The sequence below is a fragment of the Balaenoptera acutorostrata genome, chromosome 16 (assembly GCF_949987535.1).
Source record: "Balaenoptera acutorostrata chromosome 16, mBalAcu1.1, whole genome shotgun sequence".
NCBI lineage: Eukaryota > Metazoa > Chordata > Mammalia > Artiodactyla > Balaenopteridae > Balaenoptera > Balaenoptera acutorostrata.
Genome location: NC_080079.1, coordinates 63,056,051 through 63,075,419, shown reverse-complemented (window position 1 = coordinate 63,075,419; position 19,369 = coordinate 63,056,051). Strand labels below are relative to the sequence as shown.

General features: G+C 39.6%; 1 protein-coding gene and 1 non-coding gene across 3 annotated transcripts in view; both read right to left on the bottom strand.

Moving 5' to 3' along the window:
• ASCC1 (activating signal cointegrator 1 complex subunit 1) overlaps positions 1–19,369 on the bottom strand; it is a 97,296-nt gene that overhangs the window by 27,766 nt on the left and 50,161 nt on the right. For both annotated transcript variants that reach the window (XM_007167705.2, XM_007167707.3), the window contains exons 7-9: positions 17,303–17,422; positions 6,224–6,348; positions 205–290 (exon numbers count right to left, since the gene is read on the bottom strand). In XM_007167705.2, coding sequence (XP_007167767.2) covers positions 205–290; positions 6,224–6,348; positions 17,303–17,422 — 331 coding nt within the window. The remainder of the gene's footprint in view (positions 1–204; positions 291–6,223; positions 6,349–17,302; positions 17,423–19,369) is intronic.
• Positions 14,907–14,978, bottom strand: TRNAR-UCU (transfer RNA arginine (anticodon UCU)). The gene has a single exon. It is a non-coding gene; the product is annotated as a tRNA-Arg (tRNA).

Below are 19,369 nucleotides of genomic sequence, written 5' to 3'. Positions count from 1 at the left end.
GAGATACCAACAGCCTTTTAACAAGTCAAAAAAGATTTCTCTTTTAGGACAATGAAAAAAAATTTTAACAGGCCTTTCAATCAATAATCCTCATGGGAAATATGAGAAAAATATACTTTACTGTTAAAAGGAGAACCACTTATTGTCCTCCCTTATTTTAGGACACATGCCAAAGGTTTCCAATTCACTCTGCTTCATACTGACCTTCAAAATGTTTCGGCCATCAAATGATTCTCTTTCCTTGAAGATATATTTGCCATCCGTTGTGTAGAGGTTGTACCTGCCTTCAGCTGTAAATATTCCAAAGACAATGTTAGAAGAGAAGCTTGGGTTATGCATCTGTTTTCTCTTGGACTTCTACAGGGACAACTAGCAAGATCTTCATGTACTACCTGGAAAGTGACATAATATGGAGGGAAATACATCAGGCTATGAGTCAAGAGACCCAGCATCTAGTCTCAGCTCTGTCATCAACTGATATATATTTATTCATTGAACACTGTCCAAGTACTCACTGTACATAAACTACATAACTAACCATATTCTTAGGCAGTTTATGTCTCCTCTATGGACCTCAGTTCCTCATTTACAAAGTTAGAGGTTAAGACTAGGTGATTTCCAAAGGTTCCTTGTAGTCTAAAACCCCAAGATTTTGTATAAGCTACATGCATTTTTAAATACATAAAAATATACAGTTCACACATTAACTAGTCAAAAATGCCGGCAACTATGCTTTGGATTGATTTAAGGACTCACCCCGAATGAGAAAAACCTCTTCAGTTACAATCAAAGGTATCCTGACATTCTACACAGAAATCTGCAAATCTATGACCTTAGCCTCATCAAAGCTGTGTTCTAACTCCTTGCATTAATTTAGCTTGCTTATCCGAAAAGATGTCCTTCAAAAGCAGCAGAAAAAGGATATCAAAGGAAAGGGATAACTGGCAAGAAAAAGCAAAACAATGTATTCTATAGCCTTTTCAAGAGAAAAACACAAGACAGAGAAGAATCCAGGGTATATAAAATTCAAAGCATCTTCAAGAATTATTTAACTATCAGAATATTTTCTGAAATATCAACCCTTTCCTGCCCATCAACAGACACTCAAAAATATTTGTATTTCTACTTTTGAGTATATTCTTTTATTGTATATAAGTATGGAGATTACCACATCAGAATTGATAAAACACATCCAAAGTGTTAACTCCATGAACATAATATATTTTAGCTAGCCCACTGGAATTACACCTGGGTAACTACAGGACTATTTTTCTAATGAGAACTATTCTCTTAATCCAAGATCCCAATCCCATGCAAATTTCACAACTTAAAAATAGGTTCCTTGTTAAAAGGAGATGTGAAACTTTAAAGTAAATTCATACTAAGTAAATGTCAATAAAAAAGCAGTAATGAAATCTGAAGATTAAAATGTTTAATGACAGGTGCAAAATCTATAAGTAGCACTAGCCATAAGGGGAATGTAAATCAAAGTCACAATGAGATACCACTTCACACCCAAAATGATGGCAATAATAAAAAAGACAGATAATAACAAGTGCAGATAAAGATGTAGAGAAATTGAGACCCTCATATACTGTTGTCCCTCCTTATTCATGGTTTTGCTTTCCATGGTTTCAGTTACCCATGGTCAACCGAGGTCTGAAAATATTAAATGGAAAATTCCAGAAATAAACAATTCCTAAGTTTTGAATTGTGCACCATTCTGAGTACCGTGATCTGTCCCACCCAGAAAATGTCATCCTTTTGTCCAGCGTATCCCACCCTCTGTTATCAGATTGACTGTCAAGGTATTGCAGTGCTTGTATTCAAGTCACCCTTATTTTACTTAATAATGGCCCCAAAGGGCAAGAATAGTGATGCGAGCAATTCGGATAAGCCAAAGAAAAGCCATAAAGCGCTTCCTTTAAGTGAAATGGTGAAAGTTCTTGACTTAATAAGGAAAGAAAAAAATCATATGCTGAGGTTTGCTAATATCTACATTAAGAATCTTCTATCCGTGAAATTAGGAAGAAGGAAAAAGAGATTCGTACTAGTTTTGCTGTCACACCTCAGAAACTGCAAAAGTTACGGTCACAGTGCATGGTAAGTGCTTAGTGAAAATGGAAAAGGCACTAAATTTGTACAATAAAAAATTTTGAGAGAGACAGACAGCACTCACATACTTTTTATTACAGTATATCGTTTAATTCTTCTATTTTATTATTAGTTGTTAATCTCTTACTGCACCTAATTTATAAATTAAACTTTATCATAGCTATGTATGCACAGGAAAAATACAGAATGTGGTATGTAGTTTCAGGCATCCACTGGGGATCTTGGAACGTATCTCCCGCGGATAAGGGGGAACTACTGTACTGCTTGTGGGAATGTAAAATGGTGCAGCCACTTTGGAAAACAGTCTGGCAGTTCCTCAAAAAATTAAACATAGTGATATCATAATGCAGCAATTTCACACTTAAGTATATACCTAATAGAAATGAAAACATATGCCCACACAAAAACACATACATAAATGTTCACAGCAGCATTATTCATAATAGCCAAAAAGTGGAAACAACAGAAATGTCCATCAACTGATGAATGGATAAATAAAATGTGTATGTCCATACAATGGATTATTATTTGGTAATAAAAAGGAATGACATTTGATACATGCTATAACATGGATGAACCTTATAAACATTATGCTAAGTGAAAGAAGTCAGTCACAGAAGATCACACATTGCATGATTCTATTTATATGAAATATGCAAAAAAGGCAAATTCATTGGACAGAAAGTAGACTGGTGGTGCCTAGGACTGAAGAGTAAGGGGAAAATGGGGAGTCACTGCCAATAACTATGGAGTTACTTTTTGGGGTGATGAAAATGTTCTAAAATTTATTGTGGTAATGGTTACATTACTCACTATACTAAACATTATTGAATTATATACTTTAAATAGGTGAATTATACAGTATATGAATTATATCTCACTAAAGCCGTTATATTTAAAATATATGTCAATAGGAAAGGATAACTAGACTGTGAACACAGAACATTTTCTTACATGAAGCTCTGGTGCCAACTGAATATACATCTGGATCCACACAATTTAAAAGATACAGATTCCTATATAATTCAGCTCTTTTATGTTAAGATGTTAGTTAATAATGGGGTATGGTATAGTTGTAAGAGCTCTGAACTAAGTTTTAAGGACTAGGACAGATGCAGAATGTATTATTGATAGTATTAGATGTCTAATAAAATACTGCACTGTCCAAAAACAGTAGCCACTAGCCACATGTGATTATTTAAATTTCTTTTTTTTTTTTGGCCATGCCATGCGGCATACAGTATCTTAGTTCCCTGACAGGGATCGAACCTGTGCCCCCTGCATTGGGAGCTCGAAGTCTTAACCACTGGACCTCCAGGGAAGTCCCTATTTAAATTTAAATTAATTAAAATTAAAAGTTCACTTTCTCAGTCTCACTAGCCAGCCATCTTCAAGTACTCAATAACCACATGTGGATAGTGGCTACCACACTGGATTTCACAGATATGGAATATTTCTATCATCACAGAAAGTCCTATTGGATGGTGCTAGATACAATGTAACTTCTGAACCAATGAATTAGAGCAGCGATCCCCAACCTCTTTGGCACCAGGGACTGGTTTCATGGAAGACAATTTTTCCACAGACCAGGGTGGGGGGAATGGTTCAGGCAGTAATGAGACCAATGGGGAGCGGCAGATGAAGCTTCCCTTGCTTGCCTGCCACTCACCTCCTGCTGTGTGCCCTGGGGGTTGGGGACCCCTGAATTAGAGTGTACCTTATTTTTTTTTCATTAATTAATTAATTAATTAACTTGGCTGTGCCGGGTCTTAGTTGCAGCACACGGGATCTTAGCTGTGGCACATGGGATCTTAGTTGCGGCATGCATGAAGGATCTAGTTCCCTGACCAGGGATCGAACCCGGGCCCCTTGCATTGGGAGCACAGAGTCTTAACCGCTGGACCACCAGGGAAGTTCCTAGAGCGTACTTTAGAGTTCTGAACCTCTGTCTTTACATGATGATGTTAAAATGTACACCACCTCAGGGGATCTAACTGTTTTCCAAGATTAAAACTAACTGTCCAGGGCTTCCCTGGTGGCAGTGGTTAAGAATCCGCCTGCCAACGCAGGGGACACGGGTTCGAGTCCTGGTCCGGGAAGACCCCACATGCCGCGGAGCAACTAAGCCCGTGTGCCACAACTACTGAGCCCGCGTGGCACGACTACTGAAGCCCGTGTGCCTAGAGCCCGAGCTCCGCAACAAGAGAAGCCACGGCAACAAGGAGCCCGTGCACCGCAACAAAGAGTAGCCCCCGCTCGGCACAACTAGAGAAAGCCTGCATGCAGCAAAGAAGACCCAACGCAGCCAAAAATAAATAAACTAGAAAAACTGTCCAGAACAAAATAAATACCACAAACTCCTTTAAATGTTCCCATTAGATAACTTACATTATAATTTATATCAAATATTCCAGAAAAAAATTTTTTTTCTGGAATTCCAAATGTTCTTCTGCAATACCACTATCCAAATGAAAGAAATATATTCCATCAGAACAAGAATAAGTATAGCGCTTCGGATTCTATTAACTACCCAGAGTCCATAGGCTTTGACTGAAGTCATTTGAACGTTTTTTGATCTCAGTGCTCTGAAAGGTAAAACACTGATTTATTTAGAAAAGCCTTAAAGAAAATACAATGTAGCATCATAGAACAGTTAACACTAGAACCAAAAATTGGATTAGCTACATATCTCTTAGTCCAACAATGGCGCTAACCAAACCAAACAACTTACAGTTGAGATCTCTGGTATGTATCTGAAGAAATTAAAAGATGTACTTTGGGGCTTCCCTGGTGGCACAGTGGTTGAGAGTCTGCCTGCCGGTGCAGGGGACACGGGTTCGGGCCCTGGTCTGGGAGGATCCCACATGCCGCGAATCAACTGGGCCTGTGAGCCACAACTGCTGAGCCTGCGCGTCTGGAGCCTGTGCTCCGCAACAAGAGAGGCCGCGACAGTGAGAGGCCCACGCACCGCGATGTAGAGTGGCCCCCGCTCATCGCAACTAGAGAAAGCCCTCGCACAGAAATGAAGACCCAACACAGCCAAAAATAAATAAAATAAATCAATAAATTTATAAAAAATAAATAAATAAAATAAATAAAATAAAATAAAAGATGCACTTTGGTAAAAAGGGACACAAAAACTGTCCTAAACTATAAATCTATAAATAGTTCATGGGTTCTGATGGAGTCCTGATGGAGTCCTCTTCCAACGTAGACTTTCTAAAACCAAGGTCAGGGTCCTAACAAATGTAATAAAACCTGAATATGGAGTTTTGGTGCTGGCATATTTTAAACAACAGGGCTTTGAAGGAGAAGCTGCACATAACTTGAATTTGTAGCTCCTGATCAGATAGATGCTGATATGTGTGCTAGACAGCTTTCACTTGGTGGGTGAGGATGGGAAGAAAAATAATCCTTATTAAAATGTAGATTATTATGCCAAATAAAGGGTTAAAACAGGCATTTTTATATGAAGGTTTAGATTCATGAGGGAAAAAAACATTACTATAACACAAGGTTTTTCTACCTTCGTGCTACCGACATTTGGGGCTGAATAATTCTTTGTTATGAGGGGTTGTCCTGTGAATTGTAGAGGGTTAAGCAGCACCCCTGACCTCTACCCATTAGATGCCAGTAGCAACTCACTCCCAGCCCCCTAACTGTGACAACCAAAAATGTCTCCAGACAATCCAAATGTCCTCTGGGGGCAAAACTGCCTCTAGTTGAGAATCACTGCTCTAACATTTACCTTTACTAGTTAATCTTCTTTCTTGTTTTATTAAAAAAAAAAAAGCTGCCATGTATTTCATGGGACATACCTACACTAAAACAATTATTCATTTTTCACCTGAAATTTACTTGGGCATCCTGTATTTTTATTTGCTATATCCGGCAACCCTATGTGCGACAGAAATAAAAGATTTGGAATGTTACAGTCCCGTGCTAGATATGTCCCTGCCCCCTTCCACTGCGCTCATCAAAACAAGCTAATGGATCTAAAACAGAAGATGTAGCAGAGATTCTTTGATAGCCCATTCTCTTCAAACCCCAGGGACATCATTAGGCCTTATTGATCACAAACTGTGCTGTAGTTCTATGAAGCACTTACCATTGGGGTCTTTCCTGAATAGAGTATTCATGACTGTAGCATGGAGTTTCACACTATTCCACTCTTTCACTATTAGTCCAGATGCCTGAAAACGTTCCAGTACTCGATCAACCAATTCCTGCAGCCTGGAGAAATTGAAGAAAGAAGTACAGAAATCTTAGTAAACTCCTGAACCCTGATTACTAATTCACATTTATGAAGCATCTACTCTCAGCAATCACCGTACAAGGCCCTCAAAACAAGAGGAAGTAAATAAGGCTGCAGTCCCCACCATCATGAAGCACACAGCTTTGTGTGGACAAGACACCTGGAAACAATTGCACATCATGATGAGCGTAAGGCAGTGATTATACTTGGAGGGGCCAGGTTTTCACAGGAGGTTTAAGCATGGCCTTGAAGGAAGATGGAAGTTTATGATCTTGGAAATCTTGCACAAGAAGCCAGACTCAGCAGAGAGCTGTCTAAAAGAAAGTGCTTTATTGGTTCATCCAGTCACAGAACCAAAAGCTACTGTGGTTGATGTGTTTCTGCCAGGATCAAATGAGGTCTGGCATGACTCTAAGACATTTGCTCATTGGGAAGGAACATGCACTGTGAAAATCCCAGCAGCCCTGGCCACTACATCAGTGTTCAATGAGGTAGAAGTGTAGTACCAATGAAGACAACTATAGGAAAATCCACGGGCCACATAACTGATGCCTCCAAATGGACTCCAGCTGGCTCTAAGCACTAAGGGTTCTACAGTGGGTGAGTACTATCTTGATGACGGCTGTTCATTCCAATACCTCCACCAGAAACAATTCTTGCACAGGAAGTTTTCACTCTGTTCAGGTGTTTTGATCAACAGCTTAAAGAACGCTCTTTAACATTTCTTGTAAGGCTGGTCTAGTGGCAATGAACTCCTTCTGTTTTTGTTTGTCTGAAAAACTCTATCTCCCCTTCAATTCTGAAGAACTTTGCCAGTTGCGCTACTGAGAGGGGGGTCATTATCCCATCGAGGATGTGGTGGAGCAGATCTTGGCCCTAGGCCTCAGAAAGCAGCCATCTTCCGTGACCACTCACTCATCTGATGGTGAAGTTCAGCCTGTGGCTTTTACATAGTGTGACCAAATGTCCAACCTGAGCCTGAAGTTCTCACTGAACATGGGTGCTGATGTGGAGGTCTGCAGCAAATGACAGAGCAGTGCACCTGGTGAGTGCAGGGAGCAGCCTGTTCCTTTCAACCTTGCCCTTGGCTTTTTCTGAGATTTGTGCTGCATGCTAATTGACTTCCCCAGCTCAAAATCTTTCATTCCTCGCCAGTGTACTAATGAACAATAGATTTCACATTTTTTAGATTTTACATTTTAGATGTACATACTAGTAATACTCTTTGTGCCACATACCACTTCTTTTCCCAGATGCAAGTGGCCCTGAGATATCTGTAGAGTTGGTGAATCTTCCACTGCTTCTTGGGCCATGGCTCGTGGTAAAACACTGTAGCCCAGTGAGCAGCTTCTCCTTGAGCAGGGCTGGATGGGTCTGTTTTATGTGAGATGTGCGCCAAGCCCACCTTGCATGGCCCATTTGTGGGAGTTTTCCTGAGGCCACAGGGCAGTCTCTCTGGTTGCAGCAGCTGAGTTGCTCAATGCCTGTCTCCACACAAATAGAGCAGCCTCTGGTACCCCTACCCCCCAGTTATCTTTCACCCATTTAGACATGGGCAAAACAACCCTTTTCCGCTTGCACTCATACGCTGCAGCAAGAGGGAGTTATCTTCCCCTAGAGATTGAGTGAGAAGCACAAAGGATTCTTTTCCCTTTCATGTTTTTCAGGCTCCAAAGTTCCAAATTAATCTTGTTATAATTCTAACTTCTCTATCTTAATTGTTTTTATTTTGTCTACTAACCAAAGAATATTTAAACATGAGTAAGCTATAATTCTTTTATTTTTTTATTTTTTGGCCACATGGCATGCGGGATCTTCGTTCCCTGACCAGGAATTGATCCCGTGCCCCCTGTAGTGGAAGCATGGAGTCTTAACCACTGGACCGCCAGGGAAGTACCAAGTAGCTATAATTAATAATAATAAAATAAATACCCATACCCTCACCATTGACCTCCAGAAATAGAACACAGGGCTGGGACTATAATGGTCAGACCATGGGAAGCCACGGAAATCTTTTAAAAGGGAATGATGTGGTCAGCTACCCATTTGTGAAGCTAACTCTGTGGCACAGTGGGAGATGCTTTAGAAGGGGAAGAGACGAGTGGTACCGAGGTCACCTAGGTGGTACTGACAGTACTAATAGTAGAAATAATAACAAACACGATGTGTCACGCACTATTCTAAGCACCTTATATCTGTTAAATCATTTAATCCTCACAATAAATTATTATCCCTACCTTACCAATGAGGAAACTGAGGCACAGAGAAGTTATAAAACTTGACTAAAGTCACACAACTAATAAGTGATAGATCCAAAATGAGAACCCATGCAGTCTGGTTTCAGAGGACAAATTTTAAGGACCATGCTATGAAGTAGAAAGGGATGAAGATCTAAACTATGATGGGGCAGTGAGAACCGAGACAAGGGAATGGATTCAAAAGAGCTTGTGAGAGAGAAGTTGGGGCCCTCAGATACGACAGTGTTATAGCAGAGGAAGCAGCTGAGAGCTACTCCCACGAGTTCACCTTAAATGAGCAGATGGGTCACTGACCAAGGTGGGGAGTGGTGGAGAGGGTTAATAGTGTGTATACTTTTTCATGTGTGGCACTGGATTTCAAATGGGACATGTCCAGGAGAGAGATGGAAATAACAAGCCTGAAGCTCAAGAGAAAAATCTGGGCAAAAGACACAGATCTGGGAGTTATCAGTGCAAAAAAAGTAGTTAAAAGCATGGGATAGATGCAGTCACAGGGTGAGGGGGAATCAGAGCAAGCAAGAAGAGAGCTAAGGACAGAGCCTTTATGGGACACTCCTATGTAAGGGGCAGAGAAGGAACCAGTAGGGACAATCGATAAGGATGAGGAACAAGAAAAGGAAAACTTCAGGAAGGCTGAAAAGAGAATTACAAGGGGTGCAAAAAGAGGAATAATCAGTATAGTACAATGCTATAAAAAGTAAAGTACGAAAAGGAGCAAAAAATGCTTACTTATTTCTTACAATGAGAACATTATTAGAGAACTTTGCCAGAGCAGTTTCGCTGGCACACTGGCGATGGAAGCCTCATTGCAGAGGACCAAGGGAGAGGCCAGACAGACGGGGAGGGGATACATGCACATAAACTCAAGAAACTTGCAAGGAAGGGAAGAAACTAATTGCCTCGGTAATTAGATACAGAATTGAGGGCAGGTTGTTTGTGTTTATTTTCAATGAGGAGAAAGAGTTGAAAACGCTTACTGACAACAAGAAACTATCCAACAGAGAAGGAAGATGAAACCTTAGGAAGCAGAGGGGATCAACAGAACAAGATCTCAAAGGAGACAGGAAGGGCTGGTGTGGGAATGGGAATCATACAAAGGATGAGCAGAACACGTCCCTGCTCTTGAGCAGCTTACATTCTGGTGGAAGGAGACAGATAGTAAACAAATATACATATACGACATCAGGTGGTGCTAAGCACCATGAAGAAAACAAAATGGAAGAGAGGGAGGAGAAAGGGATTGAGGGTAAGTGTACTATTTTAGACATGGTGATCAGGTAAGGCTTCCCTGATAAAGTGACACTTGAGCAGAGACCTAAGGGAACAGCATTCCAGAGAAAGGGAACAGCAAATACAGTCATCTGAAGCAGCATACTTGTGGCATGGCGGAGGAACAGTAAGAAGCCAGTGTATGGAATGAAACTGTGGGGAGAGGTGATGAGGTGGGAGAGGAGGGAGGACCAGGTCACAGGGGCTTACATAAGGCTCTTAGGCCCCTGTAATAACTCTGTCTTCTACTGAGTGAGGTGGCGAGCTTCTGGAGGGTTTTCAGCAGAACAATGACATGATCCAACTGACATTTTAAAAGGAAACCTCTGGCTGCCCTGTGGATGACACACAGTGGTGGAGGCAAGAATGGAAGCAGGAAGGCAGCTGAGAGGCTGTGGCAACACCCCAGCTGGTGGGCATAGCAGCAGTGCGGGTGGTGAGGAGGGCGGTGGCTTTTAAAATATACTGCAGTCAGGAGTTGAAGGTGATTCTAAAAGAAATTTTGTCCTGAACAACTGAAAGAGTGACTATCAAAGAATACACCGCACTCCAGGTTCATGAGAAATTCTGTGGAGAGGGAAGGGCAGCGATGAAGTGGAGGCAGGCTGAAGCCAGACTGTGAAGGCTCCTGTGTGCCAGGCAGGGCTGTAGTCTTATTTGGTAGACCTAGGAAAGCAAGACGGGGTTGTAAGAAGCAAGATATGCAGGGGAAAACTAAAGGCCTGAAAGCCAGTTAAGAGAGATGCTGTGCTTCCCTGCACAGTTATCTTAATTTTTTTCTGATTACAAAAATAATACATGTTTGTTATAGAAAAAATGGAAAATGCAGAAAACAACAAAAAGGAAAACAACCTTACCATCCACAGATAAGCACTTAATTTTCGGTTAAATAATTTTTAAGTCTTTTGCTACAGATAGATAAACATCAATTTTAAAAAGACAGAACATTTTTCTATAACCTGCTTATTTCACTTAATATACCCTGAATATTTTCCCATGATATAAAATATTTTTCTCAAGTATTTAAACCAGCAATGAGAAGGGCTAACCAATAAGACATTAGTAAGGATGGAGAAAGAGGACTGATTCAAGAAAACGATTTTGTTCCTACATTCCTAAGGGGAAAATAAAATACATTCACAATGCACGTAACTCTGATTTTGCAGTTTAACTTACTTAATTGTGCATGTGGATCTCCAAGCCAAGACCTACATTATTGGGTCTAAAGTTTCTGATTAACTAACACCATCTCATAAAGTTTAAAATATTTTAAAATATTACAACATAACTTAGGTCTAAACATAACCAAGCACTGCAAAATGCACCTCAATTTCAAATCACAACAGAATGATGCCTCACTGTTCCCTCTCTCCTGTTAAAGAAAAAGAAGTGCGGACTTCCCTGGTGGCGCAGTGGTAAGAATCCGCCTGCCAATGCAGGGGACACGGGTTCGAGTCCTAGTCCGGGAAGATCCCACATGCTGCGGAGCAACTAAGCCCGTGAGCCACAACTACTGAGCCTGCGCTCTAGAGCCCATGAGCCACAACTACTGAAGCCCATGAACCTAGAGCCCATGCTCCGCAACAAGAGAAGCCATGGCAATGAGAAGCCCGCACACCACAGCAAAGAGTGGCCCCTGCTCGCCGCAACTAGAGAAAGCCCGCGCACAGCAATGAAGACCCAACGCAGCAATAAATAATTAATTACTTAATTAATTAATTAATTATTTAAAAATAAAAGTAAGAAAAAGAAGTGGACAGGGAGCTCAGCTGTAGAGAAACAGGGAGCATGTAATACTAGAAGAAGGAAATTAAATTGACTAAATGAAAGAGTCCAGTTTCCAGCTTTGTCCTTCTGGCAAATTAAGATTTCTGCCTCAGAACTTTGAAGAGATTAAAGTCCTTTAAAATGTTCTAGTCTAACCTGCTCACTTTACACAAGAGGAAACGAAGCACAGACAGGTTGAGTTGCTCAGTCAGGGCAGAGGGACGGGAATCTAAGTCTCCTGGCAGCCAGCTCTGCTCTGCTATCAATTTATTGTGCACTTCCACGAAGCCAGCTCTTTATGTTATTCACTGCCTTACCCTGGCACCCAAGTTAATACCTAATTGACATATCATCAGTGCTCAATGAATAGCTGTTGCAGGTATGTATGCATGAATTCATAAATGACAAATCTTTGGAGTTCTATTAAGACAACTTAAGGGTGCTTATAAACAATCACTAAATTTCAGGCTGCTGTCATGGATACTACATTTGACAATATGTCAGCATATTTCTAACATTATAGTCTTTCAATTCTTACTTCACTGATCCTTTCCTGGTTGACTAAGAATGAGTCACAAAGCTTCTCTATACCTTTGCATCCTCATAAGTGAATTAAAAATAATATAGGGTTGCTATGAGAAAAATAATAAATTACTCTTACGCAGCTTTATCATTTAGATAGTGCTTTGTGTTTGAAAACAGAAGCCAATTATCAGTGCCTTGAATCTGAGCTCTTAGTTTAAAGGCCTATAAGTGCTACAAAGCTCAAGCATTCCAGAGCCATCTTTATGGATGTGGAGTTGTACTGCAGAATGATCACTGACTCCCTAGAAAGTGCAAATTCCAGGCTTTCGTTTGGGCTTTTTTTCCCCCAATTTAATTCAGCTCTATCCAATTAACATTTCTTGAGTTCTTACTGTATACAGGCACCACGGTAGTCACTAAAAGAATTAAAAACTAAGCAAACATAGCTCTTGTCATTAAGGAGCTTACAATCTATTAAAATAACTATAAAGAGGACTTTGGTAATGACACAAGCAATACAAGGTGCTTTGGTAATTTAAATGTGGAAGACGTCACAGCTGCGTTGAGACTAGAATAGGTTACCAGGAGGATGGGCTCAGGACAGGAAGCTAACTGTACTCAATTCATCTTTGTAAATCAGCTGAAAAAATAAATGACTTAAGTAAACAAACATTCACTGAACATCGACTATGAGTCATGAATTATAAAAGCTACTGGATATATAATGCTGAATGAGACACTCCCTGCCCCCAAGAATCTTAAAGTCTACTTGAGAAAAAAGAAGGAAAGATAGCAAGAAGGGAATGACAGCATTTGGACAAAAAGAGATGAGGAGTAACATGAAAGAAATTTTAGTCACAAGAAACAACATTAACAAAGACACAAAGGATCATCAACAAGCAGTGAAGCTGGCTAGGGCTTGGGGCAAGTCCAAGATAAGTGGAAGATCAAGTTAAAATATTAAGTTGGTTTCATCCTGGAAGATACTGACTGCTAGACTGAGGAATATGAACTAATTCAAAGGATGATGTGAAATGATGGGAGATTTTTAAGCAAGGGGAAGTCCTACTGTATATAAGCTATGGCTTAGAAAGGCTGATGTAGTAGTAGATCATAGGATCTATAGACATTGACATAAAAGTAATGTCTAGGTTATGTTTTATGAAAAGAACAAGCTATAGAACAACATGAATAATGTGATCCAGTTTGTGTAAAACAGTACGCATGGACAGCGACTCTCCGCAGTGTCTGCTCTGCTTACAACCTATTGGGGAGGAACACAGGGGGAGTCAGAGCAGGGGAAAGGGAGCCATTTAAGTTTCACTTTACCCATCTGGAAGGCTTTAATTTTATGAGAGAAAACAATATAAAAAGAAGAAGCTCAGCTATGAAAGGAAGATGGCAAACTGGAAGATGCTACAGGGATGCTGAGCTGCACGTTGTAGAATCTAACTACATCTCTCTCATCTTCCTTTCACCCAACTTCTCAAAAGAGTGGTCTGTCTCCAATTATTCTTAATCTCCTTTTTTTGCCCCACTATGAGCATAGGCTTTACAGTCAAACACAGCTAGGTCAAACCATAATTCTACCATTTACATGCACATACTGATTACTACTGACCTTGGTATGACAAAGTATACCAAGTGTCCCTGAACAACTGTAACACTTGCCTGCTTTATGAACATTGTTTATATTTTTAAAAAATCTTACAGATAAGCTAAAAGAAAAAAATTACTTATTATCCAAAAATAACCACTGATAAGATGCTTATATATTCAGACTAACTGGTTTATTTCTCTCTTACTCTCTCTTCCCACTTTTGAGGGGAAAAAAGTAAATGTATATTTACAAATTGTTCTGTAATCTGTTTTTATCACATAATACTCTATAGTGAATAAGACAAACCCCCTGCCTCCAAGAATCTTAGAGTCTATTTGAGAAAAAGAAGGATAACAAGAAGGAAAGACAGCATCTGGACACAAAAAGTTTTTATTTCACTTTTGTTCTTTAAAGATTTTTTTTTTTCTGGGTAAACAATTCCAGCTTGACAGTTATTTTCTCTAGAAAACAGTCCGCTGTCTTTTGGCTTCTGTTGTTGATATTGACAAGTCCACTGTCCGGATAACTGTCAATCCTTTGTAGGTGACTTCTTTTATACTCTTTGTCTTTAATGTTCTGCACTTCCATCCTGATTTATCCTGATATGGATTTCTCTTTATTTATTCTGCTTGTATTTATTCTTTTTTCTCTTGTCTTTGCTACTGCCTCAATCCAAGCCCCTCTAATCTCTTCACATGGACATCTCATGTGACCCTACCTCTCCTTCATTATGTCTCATCCATACGTGGAATTTGCTAGGCTTTTTCCTGCCACATGGCTTTTGCTCTGCATTTTCTTTTGCCTAGAATTTCCCACCACCCCTTTGCCTGAAAAATCCCACTCCTCCGGACCTCAATTCAGTTATCAATTCCTCAAAGAGGCTTTCCTTACCCTGCCCTCCCACAGTCTAAACTGCCATATTTTCTGTCTTTAAAAGAGCACCATTTTCCCCCTGCTTCACCTTTATCACACTTTGCAATGATATATATACGTGTTGTTAACATCTGTTTTCTCCATTAGTCTGTAAATTACATGGGGGTAATAACTGTGTCTGGCTTTACTGACCATTCTTGCTTTTTTTTCCTTTGGCCATGCAGAGAGGCATGTGGGATCTTAGTTCCCCAACCAGGGATCGAACCTGAGCCCCTGCAGTAGAAGCGCAGAGTCTTAACCACTGGACCACCAGGGAAGTCCCTTTACTGACCATTCTATATTCACAGCTAGCACAGTGTCTGGCACACAGTGGGCATTTAATAAAGTTTTGTTGAATAAACAAATGACCAATGAAAATCAACATTCCTTTTACATGGCATATAACACTGCCTCTAGATCTGTACTTAGTATTTATTCCCTCTTCCTAACATGCTACTCCCTCAGCCTGCGAACTCCTTATTCAGTAAAGAAACCTCCTTTCTGAAGCCCTCCTTTACAAAATTTGCCCACACATGGGCAGAGTTTTGCTGCTCATTTATGTACCACTAGAATCTCAATCACAGCCCTCAACCTAGTGTATTCTAGTTACCAACATCTGCCTCCTCCATAAGAAAGAAGCCCTAGGGTCTACTGCATCTCACATCCTGGGCATTTGAAAAGTGCCTGAGGGAAAAGGGCACTGGAAATGCCCTGCAGGGTGGAATAATTGATGGTGTCAGGTCTTTGAGGAGATAAGAAGGAATGGGGTCCCAGAATAAGTAAAGGGATTAGCCTCATCAGAGAAAACTTATGCAATTCTTCAGAAAGAGAGTGAAATTGAGTGGGGTGGGTGTGATGAAAACAGGTGGACTGTGAGGGAAAAAGGAAGGAAGCTGACTTGGCTTCATGTTCTCAGTATAATGTGAGGAAGCTATTCTTCTAAAGGGGCAAGGGTGGAGGCCTGTGACAGTAAGAAACAGAACAGAATAGCCACTGTGTTCAATGCTTAAGTCTTAGCAACAGCTGACTACTAAGTAATTTGAATGCAAATTCCCTACACAGTCAGGTTTTACAAAATCCAAGGATCTATCAATAAGTGTAGCTACACTGTCCCAGCTCTGTTTCCAGAGGAAAAATTTGATCTAAGTGGTTCCATTCTTTTAAAGGTCAGGCACTTCACGGTCAAGCATTTTAAGGGAATCTTTCATCTAAAATATATGAAATCATACAAAGAAAGCTGACTGTGTTTTTATTATAACATGGCCTCTCCTCCATGCCTCTGCATTGAGCAGTGTCTCTTCACATAAAGAAACACAAATGACTGAATGTGCCTTAAAAATAGGGCCATGTCTTACTCATTTCTGTATCAATTTACATGGTCTTTCAAAATACCTTGCACAAAGGAGGCGTTCAAATAGTTTTAATATTGAATTAAATAAGAGGTGTACAAGTCCCTTAGACACTGCGATTTGGGGAGGGGACTTTACAAAACTTGTTTTTTTGTTTGTCTGTTTTTTAGGCTGCACCAAATGGCTTGCAGGATCTTAGTTCCTCGACCAGGGATTGAACATGGGCCCATGGCAGTGAAAGCGTGGAGTCCTAACCACTGGACCACCAGGGAATTCCCAGTAATGATATTAAGACACTTTTTTTCTCCAGTTTTATTGAGATATAATTGACATACATCACACACACAAAAACTGATTCTATACCATTTTTTTCCTCCCTTACACTCAAAATTCACTTCCATTGGAATTGAGATAGAAGATAACTGAGATCATCAATTCAAATTGAGATAAGAGAAACCTTCCAAGAGATCCTCTAGGAAAGCAAATCAATTTGGGGGCCTGCCTAGAGACACAGATTTTTCCCTAGAGGGTTTTTTGTTCAGTGTGAGTTCTTTTCTACCCTGCCCTAAAGAAAAGACCACACAAAAACAAACTTCCAGTTCAAGTTGGGCTCCTCTGCTCACCAAAGGCCTTGCACAGACTAATAAATGGTACTAATATTGCAAAGGGCTCTGGATGCCTAGGCTAGCCTCAGAAATAGCCTGCGTTGCAGACTGAGAATTCCCAGTAGGGATCGAGGTGTGGTAATAAAAAAAATTAAAAATAGCAAACATTTTTAATGTATGTTCTGATGATGTTAGTATGTGCCAAGCACTGATCTAAGCATTTTATGTATATTAATTTAACCCTAATAATCCTATGATGTTTGTATAGTTATCATCCCTATTTTGCCTTGGTATTCACTAGATCTGCATTATGTCACTTTTGAAACTACCATCCTAATATGCCATCCTTCCTGCCTCCTATTATCCTGGAAAACATGAAGGAAGCACTGAGTTCCATAAAAACTAGATCGCTACTATCAATATCTACCATCCAAGTAATTCAATAATTATCAAACTAAAAGTCTGATACTTTTTCCTACAACAAATTCCTCTTGCAAGATATTAACTTACTATTTCAGAAAAAGAAAGAATTTACACACTCCTTACAATAATAAGACCTCAAAGAAAAGGAATCAAAACTACCTGAACTCCCAGGGATTCTTCTAGGCACCTCTCAATTAAAACAAAGAAGTATTCCAGAAGCATACCTGTTGGAGCCATCTTTCATACGGACTTTGGCGTAAAGAACATCCACCATGCCAGGATCATCATTCATGTATTCTATCCCTGCCACCTCTACTTCCAGGGGTTTGCCCCCGGAAATGTCACTGCAAAGGAAAAAACATTAGATTTTTTATAACTGTTTAAGTTAAGAGGGCTATTATATTTTGATATATGGTTAATATACATAGTCAAATATTACAAAAATGAAGTTGTTGCGGTTTTTTTAACTAACATGATTTAACCGTCCTTCTAATTTCAAAACTGATACATGTTTAATGAACACAAACTAGAACCACAAGTATTTCCAAAGTCACACTATATCTATCCCAATACCAGTTTATTAGCATGTCTAAGAAATGTCTCAGAAAAGGTCTAGTGATGACAGTTCTGATTGACGAAGACATTTACTACGTTGCCCATCTCTCCGGTTTTACCTTATTATTTCTACAAATTGCAGACAGTATTTCACTCATATAACAACAGTGAAGGTGTAAACTGGTATCACATCTTTAAGAGCAATATGGCAATATTTATAAAAAGCCTTCAAGAATAGAAAAACTTTGCCCAAGCAATTCTATTTCTAGGAGCCAAACCCAAGGAAATAATTATAAATTCAGGTACATATCCAACCACAGCCAATAAAGGAAAGTTCTTTCAGAAGAATTCCAACTGATAAATGTAGAGGTAATGACGGAATTAGAATATCACCATTTTGCAACTCCTGATGAAATATTTAATCAATTCCATTATTCGTGCAAAAGATGGGGATAAAAAATTTAATATATATACATATTTATATGCTTGTACATACATAAAATCTCTGAAAGGATATAGTACAAAGAAACTGCTAAAATCTGTTGCCTTTAGAGAGGAGATCAGGGTGCTTGGTGGGATAACAGTAGGAAGGAAACTCTTCACTGCATATCCTTTGTACTTTAAAATTTTTGAACCATGTAAAGTATTATTCGTTAAAAAGTTAAAATAAAAAATATATGCAAAAGAAGCCAAACACAGAAAGTGTATATACTGCACATATATGCAAAAGAAGCCAAACGCAAAAGTATATATACTGAATGATTCTATTTATATGACATTAGAGAACAAGCACATTTAATCTGTGGTAACAGAAATCAGAACAGCAGTTACTTTTAGGAGAAGTGAATTTACTGGAAAAGAGCATGAAGGAACTTCCTAGGGTGATGGCAATGTTCTACATTTTGATTTGGGTGAAGTTACATGGGTGTACACATTTATCAAAATTCATCAACTACACTTAACATCTGTGCATTTTACTGTAAGTAAATTACACCTCAAAGAAAAAAAATACATATATGCAAACAAAAAAGCGTGGGAGTACATGCCCCAAAGTGTTAATAGTAATTATCTTCAGGTAATATTACAAGTTACATCTTGTTTATCTGCAATTTTTTTTTTTTTGGACGCACTGCTCGCCTTGCGGGATCTTAGTTCCCCAACAAGGGACCGAAACTGTGCCCTTGGCAGTGAAAGCATGGAGTCCTAATGATTGGACAGCCAGGGAATTCCTGTTTATCTGCAAATTTTGGCTTTTCTAAAGCTAACATGTATTTCTTTTATGTTAAGTAAGACCCACCATCCTGCTTTCTTCCCAGGCCCCTTAAACAGACTTATGCTTCAACTAGTAAAGGCCTTGCTGTGCCAACCTGAAACCCAGCTAAAAATCAGCTCACCAAACAGCCTTCTCCAAGCCCCATGAGGCCAGGGACCCTATCCATCTTTTCTACTCCTATATCCCCAGCACCTGGGACAGTGCCTTATATAAAATGGGTACTCCATAAATCTCTGATAAACATTGATTGGATGTACCACTAGAAAGGGAGAAGATGTCCTGAACAATTTTGAGAACGTGGACACACGCCTATATTGTCATTGAATAAAATGTGGTACTGGCTCAAAGACAACAGGCTGTTAGGATTAATCAAAAAATAATTCCAAATAAGGCAAAACAAAAAAGTTTTCTTGATATTTAATTGAGGCCCAGGGAGATCCTTTTATAGCCTAGGAATCCTAAT